A 22,763-nucleotide genomic window follows, 5' to 3' on the forward strand; every position below is an offset into this window, starting at 1 on the left:
TCTTAGAAATGGTTAACAATTCCCATGGCTGAGAGACCAGCCCAGCCAGTCTTGGTTTTACAAAACTCCAAGCAAGCAAATACTCAGAAAAAAACCCAGAAACATCTGAGGCTTTCACACCTCTGAGGACTTCTGGGGAACTATCCTGCCCAACTCCTCTGCCAAACAGCCAGGGAGCATTTTTGCAGCCAGGTTAGCAACTAGGATGCAAAGGTGAAAGCAGTCATAGAAGAAACTTCTTCGTTCTGATGCAACATTAATTTTTTAATTTAAAAAATCATAAATCACACTTAATTTAAGAAATTTCTGTCTATATGCCCCACTTTCTGGAACTTGAAGCTGTCTCACCAGCGCCTCATCATGTAACTGTCTACAAAGGCACATTTTGGGGTCTGTCTGGGATTAATCCTGGACTCCAAAATACTTGACATATTTATCAGTGACTTGGAAGAAAGCAGAGTATGGCTGATAAACCTCACAGGTGACACCAGGGAAGGGTAAATAATGACATGGAGAAGGCACTGGGACAGGGTGACCTGATCGTGTCGCAGCTGGGGCAAGCAAACACGCATTTCAATAAGGTCATCGATGAGCTCATTAATTTAAAAGCAAAGATTGGAGTCTATACTTACCTGACATAACATTTTATCCTGGGAAACGAAAAATGAAAAGGAAAAATGTTGGTGAAGTACCAACTGCCAAGAAGTGCCCCTCCCCCGCAAAAAAAACCCCAACTTTCCTGTAACCTCAGATGTACAAACTGAGAAATCACAAGGAAGAAAGATGTGGTATCACATCTAGAATTGCTGCTGACTCTGAAATAGCAGGTCTAGTTTTGATACCTTGACAAAGTAGAGATAAACCTGATAAAGGATATGAAAATCACTGAGTAATTAGAAAATCTCTCCCAATGAAATATATCACAGAAGGTCAGTCAATTTTATTTGTAGAAGAAGAGCTTATTTAAGGAGTTAATTTATTGAAGTAAGGACTTAAGAGACTATAAAATATGTGTAGGAGCAATAAGGAAGAAAAAAAATCAGGAAATTCTTTCTGTATACCTGGAAAAGCTATCAAAACTTGAAGCCAGAAAACATTAAAAGAAAATAATTCAACAAAACTCCTGTGTATTCTAAGCTGTGGTAAAAGCAGAGTCTGAACCATTTACTGTAAAGTGCAGTGAATTATCTAACACTGGCATATCTTCAGTTTTTCTCCTATAAGATCTAATTTCATAAAAATGAAAATTAATTCTGAAAAACTTTGCAGCCACTGCTACTTCCATTATTAAATTAGGCTACAGTGACCTCTTCTTTTTCCTAATCTGCCCCGATCAATGTGAAATGTGCAGCTGCTCAAAAGCATCCGGAGCGAAGAGATGCATTTTTATTTTATTTACTTATAATCAAATACTCTCTACAGGCTTCCCCTGGATGTTTTTTTGCTGGAAAAATACCCTTCTATATACTAAGAGTAAGCCAAGAAAAACATTACAAGTGAATGCACAGGATCATTCTTTGCCAACAACTGTCTTTTTTCTTTTTTCTCTTCTTTTCACGCCTCCTCAGTGTGCCTCAGCAGAACCACGGTTTGATCTGTTTAGTTGCAGAACAGGATCAGTTGGGAAGGTTTTAAAAGTAAAGGTTTGCTTAATTTACAAGCACAAAGGGAATAATGCTGAGGGCTATAGCATACCTGCTATTCCTGCTTTTTGCAAAAGTATCTGTGCTAGCAGACCTGGATCACAAGCATTACTAACTTGTCAGGCACTGACAGAGAATTTAACATCCGAGTGCTGCAAACAAAACAAACAAAACCAAACCCCCAGTATGTTGCAAAAAATAATTAAATTGTTTAGTACAAAATGTCTGTAATTTTAGTTCTTACAATCTAAGGAAATAAGTAAGCATTTGTAGGAGGTGGCACTGTCTGTATTAAATGAAGCTGATATAGGATGAAAAAAGAACAAAGCCTTCTTTAGATATCACATTCATATCAGGAGTTATTGATTCAGACCTGAAAAGGTACTCAAAATTCTTCCTGTTTTTCCCAAAACAACAAGTTAATTTACGAGATGCTACCTCCCACAAGAAATATTCTCTTTGCAATAATAAAAAGGGCAGTTTTAGTTTTAGGTACCATTTATGAGCATTTTACACAGCTTGAGTGATTTCCCTCAGAGCTCTCTATGCAGTTTGCCTGGTTTTATTTCTGCCTTCTTTATTTTTCTTTAGTATTTTTGTGGCACAGGACACAGTAGTATAATTTTCACAGACAGAAAACCTTCTAGATGTGCTTCTCCCAAATACCATGAATAGCACTGGGGCATTATAATGATACTCATCCTTTATGTCAGTGGTCTCCACACCTTTTTATCATGTACCTTGTCAGTAAAAGCTTTTGAGCAGGCACTCCTAATAATGTAAATTTTTTTAAAGTATACGCATGTACTACCACATCAATATATAATGTACATTATAAAACATCCACAAAAATATAAATTAAAAAAGGATGAGATAAATGGCAAGAAATAATAATTAATATTTAAAAAGTAAATGTACAAAAATATTTTCTTCTTGCACTGCCTTTTTTAGACTGCTGCTCTCAGCATGAAACTATTTCAGTCTATCTTGATGCATTGCCTAAGTGGCCACAATTTTACCTGAATAGGTTCCACCCTTTCCTATTTGTTGAGGGATGAAACTTCCAATAGTTAGCCTTCATGTGGTTGCCTCTGAGCATGCCTTTAACTAGCCATAGCATAATAGGACAGTTTCAGTCAATTTAGTGTAGGCTTTTTGATTTTTCTTTTTTAATTAGGTCTGTTTCCTACATGGTTTTTTAAGTAAAATCTTTCAGAAACAACTACACTTTATTTTACAGCCAAATGAACCTCTGTCCTTTTCAGCATTTATCACTATTAATAATTTACAGATATGCAGCTTATTTTATCTAGATGACTGTGCTTAAATAAAAGTGCATGTACAAGCTGGAATAAAACGACATTTAGGCTATCAGTAAAACAGAGGGTATAAAACAACAACAACAAAAAAAAAAAGAACAAAAAAATAACAAACCCAAAAAACCAAACCCACACCTTGCTACCTGAACTGCTTCAATTGCAGAACTTTGTAAGGGGGAGGTGGTGTATGTAACAAAGAAAATCAGCAACACTGCCTACTTCCTGTGCAAATATTTTCCCCACAAATTATGTGACTGCCTACCACAATACGTGGTGACTGCCTATCACAGGCAGCGCAGAACCACGAACAAAGACATGAAAACTTTTCCCTTGCTGCTGTTGGAAATACCTCCCCATTCCTATGAGGAAGACTTGAGGAATGATGCAAACTCTGACCTGGCAGATCTCCCAGGTACATTTGAGAGAGGCAGAACCATCAGACAAACACACAACCTATGGCAGATTTGGGCAAATGCAGAGCCACCATCACAGTACCTGCTCTGAACGTCTGGTTACAAAAGTTAACTTAGTTCTCAGGTTCAAAACTACTCAGAACCCAGAAGCTTCATTTTTTTTCAGAGCTGCATCAAGGGCTGGACAAGATGGGTATCCCAGGTTGAAGAACATACACCCGAGCCAAACCATTGGATGGTTGTTTTAGCGGAGAATTTTTTGGGGGGAAGGGTTTACATGTATCTGGTGAAGCCTGGGAGGAGGAAAATGCTGTGGAAATACTGGAGTAGGATGAGGAGAGGATGAGTCTGTCCTCCTGACTTTCTGGAATATCTATGCAGGAGTGTTAGAAGAGGAATTTCCACGTACTCAGTATTTTTGATAGCTTGGCTCTGTCTCAGGAAAAAGAGATGTGGGAAGAGTAAGACCCTACATGATGCCCTAAGTGAATCACTATCACATAAAACCCCCCCAGACTACTGACAAATATGCCTGCTGCTGCCCCACTCAGATAACTATAGATCACCTTATTATTCATAAGAATGCTTTAGATTAACTTCACAACTCTTCTGCCCAGATAAGGAAGTGTCACATGTGGAATATGGCAACATGCAGTGACATCCCTACATGTGCTTAGAGCATTCAAGAAATACACAGCAAATTCAGTAGAGAAGAGTTGGTCCCTGGTGGAAAAGGTTTACTATTTAATTTTTTATTTTAGTGACTAAGGCTATTAATATAAAGTGAGGCAACACAGTGAGGAACCACAAACACAGGTATACACAGACATAAAAGTATCTTTATGATGCCTTTAAGCTTTTTTAAGTTACTAATTTTTTTGTTTGCTCTGAGACAGAGAGGGAAGGAGAGAATTTCAAGGAGTATGAAGTAGTGTGCAATGGAGGGAAGACAAGTTTGTGTCTGATTTCTAAAGCTTGTAACTGCTTGTAAGCTGTTATGTTCTAACTGCAGAGTAGAATAATACATAGATTCACCTTTGCAAGAGAGGCAGAACAAGTGTAGAATTGACTGTAGGGTTCAGCTGGTCTCCTGCCCTAGTACCAGGAGAAAGAGAATGCCTCTATTTCCCAGTGCTTCTTGGAAAAAACCGCAAACTAAACTAAACTAAAAGACATTCCTTGAAGCAGCATTAAGCCAAGATCACATAAAATTCACCTCTGCACTGAATTCATCAACCATTGTTTTTGTAAAGTGTAAGCTACTTGGGCACTTTTACACAAGCCTTGGCTGAAAACTCTGTGTATTCTTTGTACTTTTCAGATGGTGAGAGGATGATTTTTAGCCGGTGTTTTCTTGCAGGTTTACACTTGATGTCACTTGCATGCAAATTGCAATGTCCTCAACGCAGTCTGATTTTAAGAATTTTAGGAGTTTGGTTCTGTGCTTCCTTCTCCCAGCTTTGCCAGGGAAGAAATAATCTGGCACACAAATCCATACTGTAACTGACCACTGACAAGACTCACATAAAGAAAAAGACTCGCAGCAACAGTACCTACTCACTGTAATCACCACAGAAGAGACTTTTACATTTCACTGAAAATAAGAATTGTGTTTCAGGCAATCAGGTGCAGGAGGTTAGTTTTAGAATAACAACAAAGCCTTTTACAAATCTATGGAGTTTTTTTTTACTCTGAACAGAGTCACTGCCTCTTGATTAGAAGAGAATATAATGATTTTTAGGGTGAATGATTACAACCCACTTTGATATACCACGAAAATGATTTTTAGCCTGTTATTCGTTACAGGTTCAATTTTACTTCTCTGACATACAAATCAATAATCTTGGCCGGGGTGTTTTTATGTACCTTGAGCCTTTTTCAGAGTTTGGGATGGCTGAATTACACTCACTAACTTAATGCTTACACATTCCATGAAAATAGTCAGCTGGAGTCCACTAGTGCCCTACAGCTAGGAAGGCAGTTGTGTTTAAGTGGATACTTATTAGATATCAGCATATCAGCATATCACATGAGCCAGTGCCCACCTAAATCCTCTTCCATCCAGCAGCCAGTCATTTTACAGCAGCTTCTGCCTTTTCAGGTGCCTGGAAGTCTACCAGGCAGCTGCTGCACAGGAGCACATAACCTGAGCACTGGGAGAGTGAATCTGAGTGCAACCAGAGTGCTCTAGAGGGATTAACTCACTGTGCACACAATTTGGAGTTGCTCTTTGCATGTGGAGACACATACAAACGCAATCTGTCTGTCCAGGGATGGAGCACACACCAGGAGGCAATTTTTTCAAAGCTTTGAGAATCCTGGAGGCCTGCCTGGACTGTGAACGTGCTGATGGAAGGGAGAGGAAGGAGAAAATGAATTTATTTTTAGAAGAGAGGAAGGATGATGAAGACTAATAGTGCAGGTTTCAAATTAGTATGCACTGACAAAGCTGTAATGAGTTTAGTAGTTTTAAAAATGAGAATTTCTGTTTGATTTATGCAACGCTGAAAGGGCTGTCTGTAAGGTAAGTCACAGCTGGAGCAATACTGATACTGCAAATGAAAGATGAAGGAAATCAGAGCTCGTTAAGACAAGTGAGCACTGTTTATAAGAACAGCTCAAGAGTCACGCAGGCTGTGCAGCCAGAAGGAGAAGGAACAAACCACTGCTCTAGAGTCCAGGACTGTGGCTGATGAGAAAGCCTATGTGGGGAATGAGAGTATCAAGTCAAGTTTAAAATGACAGAAGAATATACAACAAATTGGAACACTATTCTCAAAGTTTCTAATACATTCCTTAACTTGGGTGCGGAAAGTCCAGGCCTAGGGGAATTGGCAGTGCTGCAGGGCAGGAGGGGGGCACTGGCAGGGCAGCCAAGAAGCTGGGACTGATAATGAGCAACCAGCTAGAGGGCAAAATGGATATAGGAGTTTTAAATGTTTTTCCCTATATATATTCATATGAGAGAATTGCTTTCAAACAGAAAGCAACAATCATAAAGAGTCAAGTAAAGTAAAAACCTCCAAGCCTCAGGAAAGTCAGATTTGCCCTGACAAGCAATTCATACAAAATGTTTTGAATATAGATGAAGGTTGGGGCACCTGAATTCACTGTTCTCAGGTTTCTTATAAGCTGGTACAATCTCAAATGTCTTCAAACTACCAATATACTTTCCTAAAAACCAATAAAGTTCAGAATCTCAAAAATATCTTCCCTCCACCTGAAAGAAAAGCAAAACTTGAAGCTGGAAAATGCAATAGGGAGATAGAATCAGTTAAATTAAATCTGATTTTTAAAAACCCACAATGCATTTATTCGGAAGGCAGGGTTTTGACTCATCGGATCCTTGTTACTTGTTCATTGCCTTTGCAGCTGGTTAAGAGCATACAAATTTCCTCCCCGCAAAAACCACTTTACTCCTCCTCCTGGCTCTCCCCCTCCTCTCTGCTCACTGATAATATATTTTTCAATAAGACCTGGAAGAGAACGGTAGGGGAAGCTCAGAGCCTCCCTCAGAGAGAGGATGAGGACAGCTGGGCCAGAAATAGAACTCACCCCGCTGTCATCCACGCCTACAGTCACCTTCGACTACGACTACTACTACGATGACCAGTGCCAGCACCAGCACCTGCGACATATGTCTACTTTCCTGCCTGTCCTTTATATTGCTGTGTTCCTGGTGGGCATTGTTGGCAACTCAATCCTGATAGCGGCCTTGATCTTCAAGCGGCGGGTCCGGAGGCTGATTGACATCTTTATCATCAACCTTGCTATGTCTGACTTCATCTTCCTCATCACACTGCCTTTCTGGGTGGACATGGAGGTGTCGGACGAGAGCTGGAGGGTAGGACCTTTCCTCTGCAAAGCTAGTTCCTACGTCATCTCAGTCAACATGTACTGCAGCATCCTGCTCCTCACCTGCATGAGTGCTGACCGGTACCTCGCTATCATGCACCCCTCTGTTGCACGACGGATCAGGACAAGATCCTATTTTGCAGCACTCTGCATCTCTGTCTGGATAGTATCCTGTTCCTTAGGGATGCCAACCCTTTTGTCCAGAGAACTGAAGATGCAATATGGAAAGACTTACTGCACAGACAAAGCCATGACAGAAATCAAACAGATCATGTCGCTGATGCTTTTAATCTTGGCCTTCTTCTTCCCACTGTTTAGTATCTTAACCTTTTACTGCTCCATCACCAAGAGACTCTGTGTGCACTATCAGAAGGCTGGGAAACGTGATAAGAAACTGAGAAAATCCATCAAGATTGTCTTCATTGTAGTGGCAGCTTTTGTTGTCTCCTGGGTCCCTTACAACCTTTTCAAGCTTATGGCCATCCTTTTGCGCCTCCTAGAGCAGCCCGACTGTTCTTCTGGCACGGTTGCCCTGCTGGGCATGAAGGTGAGCAGCCCTTTTGCTTTTGCCAATAGCTGTGCTAACCCTTTCATTTACTTTTTCTTTGACAACTACATCCGCAGAGCCATGCTCCAGTGCCTGTGCCCATGGGTGAAAATGAGCAGCAACAGCTCTGATACCCTGGACACCCGCCTGAGCCACTCCTTATCCAGTTTTGTGGCAGGGGAGTATGCCACCAGGAAGAGGAAGCGCTCCGTGTCCCTCTGACTGTGAGCTCGGACTGCGGAGGAAGAAATTTCTTCCCCCAAAGATGGCAGGAATAAAAAAGGAGAAATTAACAACAGACAGGTGCAAGTGTACTGCAGCCAGTGCTTCAGGTAGGAGGGATGTTGCTTCCTTTTAAATGCAGGTAGATGGAAACCTTAACCACAGAATTGCTTCACAAGGACTGCTGTGACAATGCATGCAATACCAAGAAATAGCTACAAATGCTCATGCTGGAACCCCAGTACAAGTGCTACAAACTACAGAGAAGAACCATGTGATTCAGTCAAGGCCTCTCCAAAACAAGCTTTGAACTTATGTGTATACAGGTTTTTATTCTGCGCAGGAAAAGGAACCCAGGTGTTTCTTTCTGGTTCCTAGCTTGCCCACAAGTAATGTGCGATGTCTTCAAACCAGCCTGATCAATTTTGGGTTTTTGGAGGTTTTTTGAACTTAAAAATCCAATATTTCAATGAATTTGTGTGTTACCAGTTCTCATAACTCGATCTTGTGCATTTTAAGTCTCAGTTTCTTATTACAGCATTAAATCTTTGGTTTTAATTGTAATAATGAAAATGCTTAGCCCCTTGGATTTCAGAAAATGCTTAGCCCCTTGGATTTCAGAATTTGAAGGCAGAGAGACCAAGAGACAAGGAAAAGTTTACACTTAACCTTTCTCTTAAGGAAAACAAGACCAACAGAAGCACACGTGTGCTTTTTAAGACTTTTTTGAGGACCTGACACAATTTCTGATTGCTTGGGTCAGAACTAAAGAGTGACGGCCTTCTATTAAGGAGTGATTTCTAGAGTGAAAGGTTACACACATGCAAACCTGCTTAAAGGCTTCAAAGGGAAGACAACTATGTCAGCTAACACAGCTCGTGAAAAAACTGTCTGGACAGTAGAGGAAAAAGCCCTGGAGACTGGACATGGAAGTGGCATCTGTCTGATGTAACTGCAGCATGTGTACATTTACTATGGCTTTTCACACCTCTGTATTTTCCAAACGACTGTAAATGGGAATGACTCTTTTGAGTGTTACAAATATATTCTGGCATTTGCATTTTGCATTGAACCTTGTTGAACAGTTGAGCTGTTTAATGTCTGCAGAGAAAGAAGAGCAGATCTCACACAAGGGCGGTGCAAACCTAGAAACCTGCACATCTTGCCCAGCTCCCCAGCCAGTTCCACACTGGACCACTGGCCAGCAGAGCAGGTGGAGAGCTGGCTCTGCAGGCTCGGGGGAGGCAGAAGTGTCTTTCAGCAATTGCTGGTGGCAGAATGCTCTCTGGCACACAGTGGGATACTAAAACGAGGGTATCACTGAGATACACAAGCTTTTTGCTCTCCCCTCCCTTCACTGCATGCATTTGTTTCCTCCCTCACTACTTCTTCTAAAAGATTTTGGTTTTTTTCCTCCACATGACAGGCTCTCCCTCCCACCCCCACCTAACTGCCAAACTCCTTTTCAGGCTTACCGCTGCATGAAGGGCATCAACTCTTCCCAGACCTGCCAGTGTTTGAGAATGAGGCCAGTGTCAGTTCCAATTTTAAAGTTATAAGGTTTTAAATTTATTTGCAGTGACCTTCAGAAACTGCTGTCTCTTCTCAATCTCTTATCTTCTTTCTATCTTTACAAGTGTATAAGAAGAGACCCTTTTTTTCGGTAAAAATTAAGTCTAAGATTTGCCTTTCAACTAAGATATGATTTTTATTGTAGAGAAAACCAGTAAGTCAGACTTGTTCATTATTTCCTCAATCCGTACTGAAAGTGCTACAATACTTTGGAATATAGCCAATCCATAAGACTTTAAATAATTCTAGTTAGATCTGCTGGTTTCTTTCTTTTTTTTTTAATAGTTCAAACCACCAGATCAAAATGGAAAAATTACTGAGAAGCTCCACCAAGATCTCATGCCTAAAGATTTAGTTTCTGGAAAAATAACAAATAAACTTGATAAATATTGTCAGGCTTGAGGAGAGTCATGTATAAATGCCACAGCAAATGCTTCACATGAGCAAAGAATTAAAATATATAAGAGACAATTAATTCAGCAAAGGAAAACTTGCCGGTTTCTTTCAGTCTTTTGCCCAAATTAGTGTAATTTATTTTCTTGTGAACTGCAGATCATTTGGCACTTTCATGACATGGTAAATATTATTTTCAATTTATTTTTTTTTTAAGAAAAGACAACCTATACTTGAATAGCTTTACCTCAGAAACTTTTACTATTCCATATTAACATTTATTATTTGTTTGTTGGCATTTACATATCTTAGGATGATACCAAAATTTTTGTGATTGAAAGTATTTAATGTGGCAGACTTGAATAATGTAACAGGATGCCTATTTTCTCCATGTTAAAAGAACTGAACGACAGTAAATTGGTTTGCTATGTAAAATGGAAATAGTGCAATTCTGATATGACACTTGCCAAAGACCTTGGCAAGTAATTTGGATTGGGCTTTATTTCCCCCACAACATTTATTATTTTAAAACAAATCCAGTATGACTGCAGCTAATAAATATGGTTTGGCTTTTTGTAATTAACTTCTGCCTTCATAGTCATGAAAAAGTAGCAAAGCATTACTAGAAAATCTGTCAATGAGTCAGGATGGAAACATTCATCTGCCTATCCAACAAACCTTTTCATTATTTCAGAGATGCTTTTATATTGCCTTAGAATGAAATCAAGACCTTTTGCTGTTTTTAATGAAAACAACTGCACCACCAGTATCACCCCCAATCTAGAGGTTGGTGCACTTTCTTGAGGTATGCACAATCAAAGCTGAAGTGCCTTTTCTTCTTCATATAAATCAGGGTCCTGTTAGATATGTCTGTTGGTCTCCATTTCGGTTTGAATGAATCAGGAATTTTCAGAAATAAAGTATTTAATCTCAATACAAAGAAAAATTGTACCCAGATCTGATGCTTGCTTAAATAGGCAAAGCGTTTTTGCAACCTTAATTTCAGCAGCAGATGTACTAACACCAACAAATGCTCCACAGCTAAATGGAACTTCTAGTTGCAGAGGACTAAGTCACACAGGGAATAGCCTCAGACCCAGAATAAGCAGGACAGACTTGCAGCCCTCAAAACAAGAAAAGTGGTGTAGACACTGTGTGGACTGACCCTCCACAAGTAGTGCAGTGAAGACTGGCTCTTGGAAGCCAAGAGGAGAACTTCCACTTAGATTCATCCAGATTTCATCTGCAGCTTCTTGTACTGGCTCCTTTAGACTGGTGGGAGGAAAAGCCCTCGGCACCCTGTCTGTGCCTCGGGTTTCTAATAGGGTGGACTACAAAAAGAATATTTCCTGACTTTGTAATGATGTTGCAATGATATATTTATCAGCTGCTACATAGGGACAGTAAGGTCATTGACAAAAAAAGGTTGAAGTTTACTCCTCAGGTGCTTGCAGGGCATATTGTACAAAGACATGTCAGCTCATGGGCGGGGACACTTACACATACTCCTAACAGATAGACTGTCACTACTGGAATACTAATTTGTTATCCCTGCAGGATCACTTCTGTTCTTGAAGTCAGCAGGAACTTGTGAGTAGACTTGCAAACTGATTTGAGCACAAATCATTATGTGTCCCAAAATGTCTAACTGAAACACTTGGACTCAATGCTCTTAAAGATCTTTCCCAATTGAAATAATTCTATGATTCTTCTCTGGATTAAAAGGCTTCACCCAGTTAAGGAGAACATTTCGCAGTAAATGAAGAACAGAAAGCAGACACCCACAATCCTGCAATGGGAAATCCATCACCTCAAGCTATTTACCAAATATGTCAGCATTCTGCATATTGTCAGAGAAAGGGATCAGCTCATGAAGAGGAACAAAGAGCGAGCTACCTAAATCCACAACGGATGGAAACTGGCAATGAGTTAAATGGCCTCAGAAGTAATTACAATGCTACCCAATGTCACACACAGAAGTGGCTGGGAACCCCTAGAAAACCAGAAAGGGCCCATGGTATCTCATCTAACATTTTAATATTGTACCACAAAGCCTGCAATTAGCGCACTCTAGGTCTCAATAACGACCCAAGCAGCTGCTCGGTTTGCAGGTGCAGGTGTTCAGTACACTGCTGGAGTTTGCAAGTGACAGGAGGTTTTGGAATAGTCCAGTCTCACTAAATGACAGAGGGGTTTTGGCCCCAGGCATCTGGACAGCTAAGACTTAAGCTCATAATGAAGAAAAAGAATGCAAAATATATGTGATGAGAAAGCAAGTGGATTAAAAACCAACAGCCTTCAAGAAGAAAGGCAGTCTTCCGCCTCTGAGCTGGTAAAAAATTGCTGCCCAAATCGAGGCTGTGTTCATTTTTTTTTTTAATATGAGTTGAAAAGTAGGGGCTTTTTTCCCAATTCACCTCACTTATCTTTCTGAAGAGATTGCAGTAGCTTTGGAAACTGAGGCCACTTTGGTTTGAAAGCAAACATTATCAATATCAGTCATTGAAATAATGCGTGACCAAAATATTTATTTTCACACTTCAAAACAGTTTCATTATTAGTAAGAGACCACATTCTTAGTCATAATCTCCCATTAAATTTTATAGGTGAGTATACATCCTCTGCTGTCTACTTCTCACGTTTTTTAGAGTACATGGGATTTTACAAGAGGCAACTCGGCAACAGATCTCAAAAAAGAAAAGGCAAATGTTTCTCTTGAAATTTGAACTAAATTTAGCTGCTTTGGGGACTAGAGTAGGTCACAGGGAAGGTAAGGTGAGAATCCAACTCAAAGAAAATGCTTCCCACAAGATAAATTCAGAGGCTTTCATTTGTATTAGCACTGATATTGAGAAAAGGTGACTACTCCCTTTCTAAAAAGCAGATTCTTCAAAAGCAAAGTGGATTCAATAATATCAGGAAATAACTGGAAGCATCCAAAAGTTACTAGTCAATTCTGAAAAAAAAAAAAAAGCCAAAAAAGCAACCCTCTTTTACTATGCAATGGAGTTCCCAGAATCTGATAGCCTCTTTCTTTCTCCACTGTTAAAATTAGTTAATATGAATATAAAAGATCAGCTGTTTCTCAAAGAATGCCCTTTCTTTAACCCTCAATTTGAGGCAAAGAAAACCAGATTGTGAAACTGTGTGGCATCTGCTCAGAGAATGAAACTTGGTCACTGGTTTTAAAATCCATCAAAATTTTCAGTCTAGCTTTAAAACTGTTACACAAAATGTCCAAAAAATCAGGCTTGAAATGCAAAGAGCAGCTTTTGCACTGAGAAACACCATGTATAATTAAATACAGAACAAATGTTTGCCATATATGGTACCATGCACCTGACTTGACCACTCATGTGACTTCCCTCTGTTCATTGCTTGATTTACAACCACCATTTCCCTTGTCACCCACTCGTCACGTCTGGGAACCACAGAAACTTCTACCCATGTCTCACACAGAGAAAACATGCAAGCTATTACAAAAAAAAAAGAAGATGTAAAAAAAAGAGAGAGAATACAGGCAGGTGCCTATTTGCTTTTGCCTGTGTTTGAACCTGTGGGAGTTACCCACCATGGGTGCAATCACACCACCTAAAAGGTGTTGCAAGTGAGAGTAGAAGCTTGGCAGCTTTCGAGAGACACAGACACATTCATAAACTTCTGCTCTCCTCATAACCAGCCAGGACACTATGGACAGAAAGTTGCTGAAAAGCAAAGAGGGCAACAAATGCACTGAGAAGTGCAGTGGTGTGCCCAGAACCTCAGCTCTAGATGGGGTGTCATATGTTATGAAATCTAGTCAAAGAACATGGTACTTCTGACCACTTAGGAACACAAACAAGTAATTTAAAAACTTTTTCAGATGCCTCACCAGAAGAGAGGAGAAGGCTTTGGAAAAATCTAGAGCTAGAGAAGAGAAGAGAATAACCCTTGAGCAACCCTTATAATCCCCTAGCTTCCAGGAGTTGTGTTTTGGCAACCACATTGAGGGTGCCGTGACACACACTTTTGCACTGCCACTCAAGAAGCTGCGACCTTCCTGAAGCTATTAAAAATGTCTGAAACCCCTGCTGATTCATAAAGGAGAGATAACTCTCCTACACTTCTAATTTTTAAGTACCTGTGCAACTGAACTGATGATGCTTATAAGTCCCTATTTCCACTGTTGTCCAAATAAGTAATTACTGTCAGTATGGAAACTGCTGGTTTGGTTGAGAATCAACTGGAATTTTATATGACTAACTTCAAGAAAGCTGGGGTTTGGCTGGCTGAGAAGACTAAAAGCCTAACTCACAAACTACCTACCCAGCACTGAACCCAGGTGGATTAGTGTATCTCCTAGAATTCATGCTAATGATTCATCTCCAAAAGCTCTGAAGACCCATGAAATTCATAATTCTGTGGCCTCACATAGAGAGAGAAGCCATCCAAATAGTGCTCCCAGCTGTGCTGCTGGACTGGGTTTCCTGATGCTGCTGGCTGCACCTTCCCCTAAGTGCCTTCAAGCAACTTGGATGAAGCATAGGGCAAGGTCACGGTGATTTAGGCATCTGTGTTCTCTGCTTTAGGCACCTCTGTTCCCTGCTCTCCTCTGTGGCTGTAAGGACAGGATAAACTGTGGTATAAAAACACAACAGCTGCAGGATAACTACCGGGCTTTGACACAGAGTGGCTCATGTTCGTGGAGAGGACAAATAGTGAGGTGCATCTTCTTCCTTTTTATCTGAAAAAAAGCAAGCCTGTGTTCTGACTCATGCTCTAACAAGTGCCATTACCAGCACAGCTGGAGAAGACTGCAGGCAATCATCTGGTTCACTAAAAGCACACACTTAACAGTTTATTTTTCATACCTATCTGTCAAAACCCATAAGGGAAGGTAGCTGTCCTTTATCCTCAGAACTCACAAAATTCACTTAAAATCATGAGAGGCCATGCCAAATATATTTAGGGGTTCCTCTTACTTGGTTTTGAACTTGCAGGTTTACCCTTTAACCACACTTTCCTTACACACACTGGAAGGGAAATAAACATTCCTTTAAAAGGAAAGCTGAAGGGTTTTGAGGATATAACCATCTATTAGCATCACACTTAGTCAGTTCACTCAGGGAACAGCCATGCTGCCACATACCAATTTAGGTGCTTCAAAACCAGGTTTTTATTTACTCAGTTATTTAAGTCAGGTCTGAGATTTGCTTCATCAAGGGAGCCAGTCATAAACCCTGGTAGTCTGTGGGGGAAAATGCATGGCAAGAACTGAAGTACTTTCTGCATTTGTGCTCCATGTTTTGATTTTATGTGTTATGACAGGAGTCTGCAATGTCTGCATTACCTGCCAGCTGCCAATGAGCTGCCCAAAAAACTTCTAACAGTGCCTACTGTTCTTGTCTTTTGATACAAGAATTTTTCTCTAGGTTTACAGATGACAATTGCCTGCACCATATTTCTAACACTGCACATGAGCTGGCAAAAATTATTGACCTATGGTGAATCAATTCAACAGAGAAATATTTCTTTTCCTCACTCCACCCCCACAGTGAACCCTCCTCAATAATATATGATGGAGCAAAAGGCACTTACAATTGAAGTGGAAAATTTTTAAACCTAACTGCTATTGAGAAGTCCAAAGAAGAAGAATGGAGTTTATATGAACAAAGAACATTTTAGAAACACAGTTAATCAGATTAATGACTGTTTTGGATGAAGTGTTGCTTCTCAATAGTCAAGTATTATGTGTCATGTATACATATGTTGATTTTATAGAATAGATTTTATTCTTCTGGGGTATCAAAGTACTATTTGGAAAAATGGATAACTCCAAATAAAATTATCATTTTCTCCCTCCAGCAAAATCTACCAGTTATTTTTACAAAATAAGACTTCTATCAAGTCAGCCTTATAATTAGAATAATAAAAGCTCATTTGAAATCTAAAAACCACAAGCCTTTTCCTGACCAGAAAAGGCTTAATTAGTTACTTAGATTGCTAAAATAATTGTGTGTAGCTCCAACTATTTTTGACACCCAAAAAGAAGAAATAGGAGACTTCCCACTTTCATGCTGAGCAAAGTAGCTCAGAAGTATGGGCAACCCAAAAGGCTGAATTAGCTGACAGCTTCAGTGGCAGTTTAACTGACAAAAGGCAGAATTAAACTAAGGAGAAAACAGCCAGTGGCCATTAAAAAGGTTGATTCATGTGGGTTTCCTTCCTTAAAAAAAAAAAAAAAAAAAGAAAACAAACAAAACCAAAAACAACAAAACAACAAAACTTTGGATTTAATTGACCACAGCTGAGGACAGATTACTCCTGCAGGTCACACAGCCACCTTGGCTGTTTTACAGTCCTGTGCCCTCCAAGTATCAAAGCCAATTTGAGCACAGCATTTGGAAGCTGCTGCTGAAGGGAAGGTTACCTGGGAGGATCTGTACTCCACTCCAAAGACAGCAATCCTTCACTGACTTTAACATCAGGCACCCCCAAGAAATGCAAGAGACAATGAAGCCTATGGAAAGAAGAGAAAATGTTACAATCAGGAAAAAAAAACTGCCTTGAAGTATTTTTTCTAAGCAGGGAACTTAATCCACTTGTTTTAAAACACTGAGTCACTCACACATTTTCCCTCACATCTGAAGTTTTTTTCTTTCAAGAGAACTGAGAATAAAATAGCCCCAAAACCAACATCTGAATCCATTTAACAAGGATGCTACTGTAAACCTGAAGATAGGCAGCTGTGAATATAAAGGTGAATATAAATGATCTGTGCTCTTTACTGACACGTACAGCAGCTGTACTTGTATATATTCTTTTGTTAAGTCCTTCAGGAATCAGTGCATGTTGGGGTTGATAGCAAATGTTCTTTAAACCATTTCCAGATACACTCCTATATGGCAGTGAGCAGGTTAATGCTTCTCCCACGAGGCACGGGATGTACCTGATGCTGTGGTGCACATCTGAACATCACCATGTTATGGCACTGAGAAACTTTAATAAAGCAGCTTTAACACAGATACTGTTGAAACAGTTAGCTTGGACTTATGCTGCAATTTTCTGGTTTTTTGAATAGCAAACCCAGAAACACTTAAATAAACATTTCACAAATAAACACTTTGAGAAGTGGCCTAATCGCATATCGTCCCCAAATCTAAACATAAAGAAATCTGCAACACGGGATCATCTAACACGGCACACCCTTTCTCCCCCACAAAAAACGGTGTCTGCAAAGCGCAGCGTGGTCACTACACACCCAGATGAAAGGAGCCCCCACCTCTCGGGTGAGCACGCAGGTAAGCGAGCAAACACATGAGAAAAACTTTCTGTGTATTACGGAAACAACATTCAAAGCCTCCCCACCCAACGCCGGCCCAGCTGCAGCCTCTCAGCTCCAGCCCGGCCCATGCCGAAACACGCTTCCCATTCCACGGGGTCAGGCGGCCAGCAGCGGGGAATTTACCTGTCCCAGCCTCACCAAGGAGCGGGATTGTGGCTGCGAAACTGCTCCTCCCTTCCTCCAGCCACTCCTGCCCGACTCCCGCCTCCCCGAGCATCCCCGGCCGGCCTGGGGACCCCTTGTCCTCCCCGGGCAGCTCCCGCCCCCCGAGCGTGCCTGCGCTCCCCGTGCGGCGCCGGGAGGCCGCGGGGGATGAGGGGACCCGGCGACATCGCGTGCGAAGCGGCGGCGGCGGCGGTGCCGCTCTGAGTCAGCGCCCGCCCTGCGGCCGGCGCGGCGGGCGGGGAGCGAGAGGCGGCGGGCGCTGAGTGATCCCGGCCGCCCGGCCGGCACGCAAGGCTCCCGCTGCGGCACCGAGCCCCTCCGCAGGGAGCGCTGCCCCCGCAGCCCCCCGCAGCATCTTTGTGCCTTTTTTCCTTACTGATTTCACGCACCCGTGCACACGCAGCACCCCGCTTGTGGTTTTGGCGTTTACGTTTAAAATCTAGGAAAGCCTCTTTGCCATTAGCCCGTGGGGAAGGGCAGAGCCCTCAGAACGATCGATGTCAGCTCTGCACCTTAGTGCGCGTCCAGCATCTCATCCTGCTCCTTCCCCTCGCCGTGCCTGCCCGCACGGCCCTCACCAGGGGACAAAAACTGCGGTACTGAGATGGAATGTCTGCGTGTGTGTAAGTGTGAGTACCGGCTAGAAGTTTCAAATATTTTACAAGATTTTTTCTAGTCCTTGTCTTCTCAAACATCCTGCGCTGGACTTTTCTGCTGCCGAAGAACTTGGGCTGCTCGTCGATAAGGGGAGCAACCGCTGCTCAAAGCAGCACAGAGCCGAGGCCTGTGTTCCCTCAGCATTAATTCGTGATTTTCCAAGCGCTGAAGAGAGGAGGGGAGCTAGGAAGTGTAAAATCCATCAACAATCCGACCCACTGAAAATGGTGTAAAGTACCCACCATAATAAATACTTTTCAAGAAAGGTTGTTTTTTGCAGAAATCATGAACACACGAGGGGTTATTCCCCCATCTCAGAAACAACAGAAATTTGACATTTCTTATGAGTTCATGTTAATTGACTCAGTTGAACCAGTTACACCACAAGCTTTTCCAAATCTGCAAAGTGAATGATAATTACTCAACAAGGAAGTTTCGATGACATGAATCTCACTGAAATGAATGCTTCACTTATGAAGCCTCTCCAAGAATCTTGAGGCACTCAGTGAGCTCTGCGACAGACATCACTTGGGAAGTGATTTCTGTACAAAGTTTTGAAAGAAATTACAGATTAACTTGTTTATTCCACTTGAGAATTGAGAGTAGATATGAAATGTTTTAACATTGAGATATAAAATGGCCTACTCATTACATGTCCCATGAATTTGCCCCAGGGTCCTTTTTGGGATAAAAATCTTTTTTTCCTCTACCCAATTCCAGCCTGAATGCTGTCTCAGCTGCTAGTTTCTGTCTTAAAGGATGCTGGTAACATCCTTTAGGGGTAGAAGTGGCAATGGAAGGTTGTCTACTTTGCTCTTCATAACTTATCCCACGCTGTAGATTGTACAAGAGATTAACTACCTGGAAGGTTTTCTACTTGTTTTTTTCAAGCATAAAAAGGCATAAATAACTAACTACATAGTCAGGAGATTGAGTACAAACACAGAGATCTACGGTCTGATTCTGTTTTGCCCGTCTGCAAAAAATCAGACATCAAACTGATGTTCAGGATTTGTCTGGCTTGGATTTTCTGGAGGACACATTGCAAAGAAGCAAAAGGGTAAAATTAAGTGCACTTAACAAAATGTCGACTTTTTAATGTTTTAGCACAGATTTCATACCAGCTACTGTGCTGCTCCGGCTGTGCAGTGATGCAATACAGAAATACCACTGGGTTGCCTTGGTGAAGTCACACAACAGGCTCAAAATGCTACATGAGGACCCCTATACTTTCCAAAATTTTTCCTACTCTTTTTGGCAGTGCATACAAGTAGATTGAAACGGCTGAAATGCCAATTTCCAGGACACCAAATTCTTAAGAGACTATTCAGGCTCTTTCATATACTCATGACTTTCACTCTGTCAGAAAGAAGTACTTTTGAAATGCCAGAAGAACAAGCTCTATTCTGAGAAAATTCAGAATGTTGACTTATTTCTTGGGACAAGAGAGGATTTAAGTTGCAGGGCTTCTCCTTTTAAGTGTCATATTTAGGGAAAAAAAAAAGAAAATATTGAACAGACACATGGGAAACAAGCAGGAAGGAAGTCATCCCTGTAGCAAAAGTGCTAAAGGACCTGGCTTTTTCATGTGGCAAATATTCTTATCAGCAAAACATCTGCTTTTCTGAATCTCCTCCTAAATACAGGTCCATTTACGTAATACATATGTATGTTTGTTCATTGGGCCAGAGAAGCACAGACTGTCTAATGAATATGAGTAGCAATAAATAAACCTGCAAAACATCTCTGCAGAGCTGGTGAAGCCATCAGAGAAGGAAGAACTTGCTGCTCTGCATGGGGACACTGATTTCATTGTGATTGCACCCGGTAAAAAGGAGCTGCTGGGACAAAGAAAATGGAGAATGAGGGGATTTTATTCCAGGCAAGTGGTTAAGTGAAAGCTTATAGTTGATCTGACTGATAATTAAAGAAACAAAACAAAACAACAAAATTATTGGCTTGCTTTAGCCTATGCCACAGTCACCTACTGTGACTTCAGAAAAATTGCCTACTTGCTTCTGCTTGCTTAGTGAGAAAGAAGATAGATTTCTCTGTCCAGTGTGGGCATCTGGGCTGATGCAGTTACACAGGACTGACGAGGTCGTGCCAGGTCTTCATACACAGTGCCAGGCACAGGTCCCTCTAATAAACTGGTCAAGATAGTGAGCAATTCTCCACTCATTTTTCCTTTGGAACAGCTCATTCAGTAGCCTCTCTGACCAATGAGATACACTTCCAAAGTCCAGTTTAGGTTGATGGGCAGTTCAATTTACTGGCACTTGTTTCCCCAAATTATCTGAAATCTTCAGACACGTGATACAGGTGCACCTATTTGCTTCCCACCTAACCAAGGAGCATAATCAGTTGTGGCTACTCTGAAAGATGCTCAGGTAGTTCCTCCTCCACCCAAGAAAAATCTGAGCTTAGTTAAAAGTGCCTGAACGCTCAGGGTTTGTTAGCATTGCCTGCAAAAACTTATTGTGAATCACAGCTACATTCTCAGCAGAATGGGATGCCAAGGTAAGTCAGATTCCATAATGTCAATAGAAACAACAAATTTAAGGAAGTGTAACAACCAACATTTTTTTTATTAGAGGGGCAATGACCAGCCATTCAGGAGGAATTAATTTTTAAGATTTGGCTACAGAAGAATCTCTATAATGCCTTCCCCATGCCCAGCCGCTTGATTTTTTTCTGGGGAGGCTTCAGCAGATGCCTTCAGCAGACGCCTTCCATCTTTTGGTCTTTGAAGGTGGGTTCCCTCTAGTGGCATTAAGAGGAGCATCGATTCTGTCTTATTAACTGATCTTGGTCCGTAGGGGGGCAGGGGGAAAGAGGACACTGGAAGGTGTTACACGTGCACATCAGGAAACGCTGACTTGTCTTCATTTGGCTAATAGCCTAGGATTCTTGTGTACCACAGGTTCTTTATTTTTTCAATCAGCTGTTCAAACATTATACTGACTTTAGTTGCTTCTTTGGCGATTCTCTGTCTGCAGGAGACAACAGAGTACGTGGTAAGACACACAGGTATGTGAGGGTAATTCCCATCTGCTGTAGGTACCACTCTGCCTGGCACCAGGAGTGCAAAGCTCCATGGCAGTCCTGGAGGGGCTTTCCTCAGAAGACAGGAGTAGGCATTACATGTGTGCCGTGAGTTACATGAAACTGTCTCTAGGGTGATCATGCCTTTCCTTTGTGAGGAAGCTCATTCCCCTACCTTGAGCAAGACATATGCACAGCTAGAGCCAGGTTTGTGATTTGCATCAAGTGATCCTGGCACACTGAGTACTTAGCCCCTCACAGCACTGCAGCACCCTTCCAGAGGAGCTGATTTCCCACCAGCCAGCAGCCTCCTCCCTCACTACCCATGGATGAAGAGCAGTACCTGCCATCCCTGTGAACACTGTGTACAATGTGCCTCCCTGGGAAGAGCTTTCACCAGCAGACCATATCACCTCACCCCCCACCCCCCTTCCAGCACCTTGCTCCCTTGGTACATCAGGCTTTGGTTGCTGATTTATTTCCCCTTGGATCTCTGCACAGAGATAGCTGATGAGTCTGTTCTTTCTCCCACACCTCCCTCTCCCTTTTCACACATGGCTGTTGGGTTGTTAGTACAGAGCTTTCCATACCTGGCCGCAATAACTGTTGGACTCTGGACAGTATCCAACAAGAACTGGCTGACTTTAGGGTACACCTTGTTCACAGCTTCATAGAAGTAAGATGCAATAGTCTCAGGGATGGCCAGCAACTCACGACGGTCTCTCTCAAAGATGGACTTTGACTGCACTTCTGAGAAAAAAGGCAAAACCCACGAGGTTTATCATGTCTTTTGTGTCTCTGGTATCTTCCCCCAGCTGCAGGGGAAGAGATTGGAAATTCTGAGATTCAGAGCCTCTCCCAGAATTTGCTCTCCAGCATTCAGCACACTCTCTTCACCCAGTCACGGGTATCTAAGTCATAGACCTTCTATGGTAGAGTATTTGCACCAAGTATGGGCAGTTTTAATGCCAGGTCTCTACTGACTTGTTCCACACTGCCAAGCACTGTGTATTCATGGTCTTCAACTGAATTATTTGGCTTCATTCCTACTTCATGATGCATGAGAACCTGTAGAGCTGAGCTTTGTCTCAGGCAAACAGCAAAGCTTTTCAGACTTACCGGGGAGAGTGGTGCTAAGGAGCAGAATCAGAGCTATCACCAATGCCCTGGATTGCAGCATGGTTTGAGTACCAGTTCTGCTCTCTACACAGAGAGACCTGCAGGAATCAGCATACAGTGTTTGGGTTGTTTTCAGAGAAATAAAAGATGTTGGTTAAACACCAGATTTTTGCATCAAACCTAACCAATAAACGAAGACAAGAACAGAAAGATCATGTGCATTTCCTCTGAAGAAGTGAGGAAAAGGCAGTATAAAAATATTGTCCTTTTCTTTGTATATTCAAAAATATCCACAATAATAACTTTCAGAGCTCAAAGAAATATGGGCAGTTAAAGCTAGTTCTTTTATATGAGATCTAAAATCCTGTTTCAGCACTGAGCAAACCAGTAAAAGTGCTAGAAGTCAGAATAGATTTTCAAAATGCTTAAGTACAACTGAAAAATTCATATTGTGGAATTTCTTCATTTGATCTGTTTTGATAAATTGCT

The 22,763-nt window shown here is 41.5% G+C and overlaps 2 protein-coding genes across 2 annotated transcripts; one reads left to right on the plus strand and one right to left on the minus strand.

The window, feature by feature from the left end:
* Positions 1-6,898: 6,898 nt before the first annotated feature.
* On the plus strand, positions 6,899-7,999 carry GPR15 (G protein-coupled receptor 15; the record flags this gene model as incomplete). The annotated part of the gene is made up of 1 exon (XM_084226757.1): positions 6,899-7,999. The coding sequence occupies one exon, from the start codon at positions 6,899-6,901 to the stop codon at positions 7,997-7,999; it is 1,101 nt and encodes a 366-aa protein (XP_084082883.1).
* A 13,004-nt stretch (positions 8,000-21,003) lies between these two features.
* LOC311165068 (apovitellenin-1-like) lies at positions 21,004-22,335 on the minus strand (the record flags this gene model as incomplete). The annotated part of the gene is made up of 3 exons (XM_084224803.1): positions 21,004-21,103; positions 21,746-21,905; positions 22,275-22,335. 3 exons carry the CDS (start codon positions 22,333-22,335, stop codon positions 21,004-21,006), a joined length of 321 nt encoding a protein of 106 aa, XP_084080929.1.
* Positions 22,336-22,763: the final 428 nt, after the last annotated feature.

The sequence above is a fragment of the Fringilla coelebs genome (genome assembly GCF_963513975.1).
Source record: "Fringilla coelebs genome assembly, chromosome: 2".
NCBI classification, from domain to species: domain Eukaryota; kingdom Metazoa; phylum Chordata; class Aves; order Passeriformes; family Fringillidae; genus Fringilla; species Fringilla coelebs.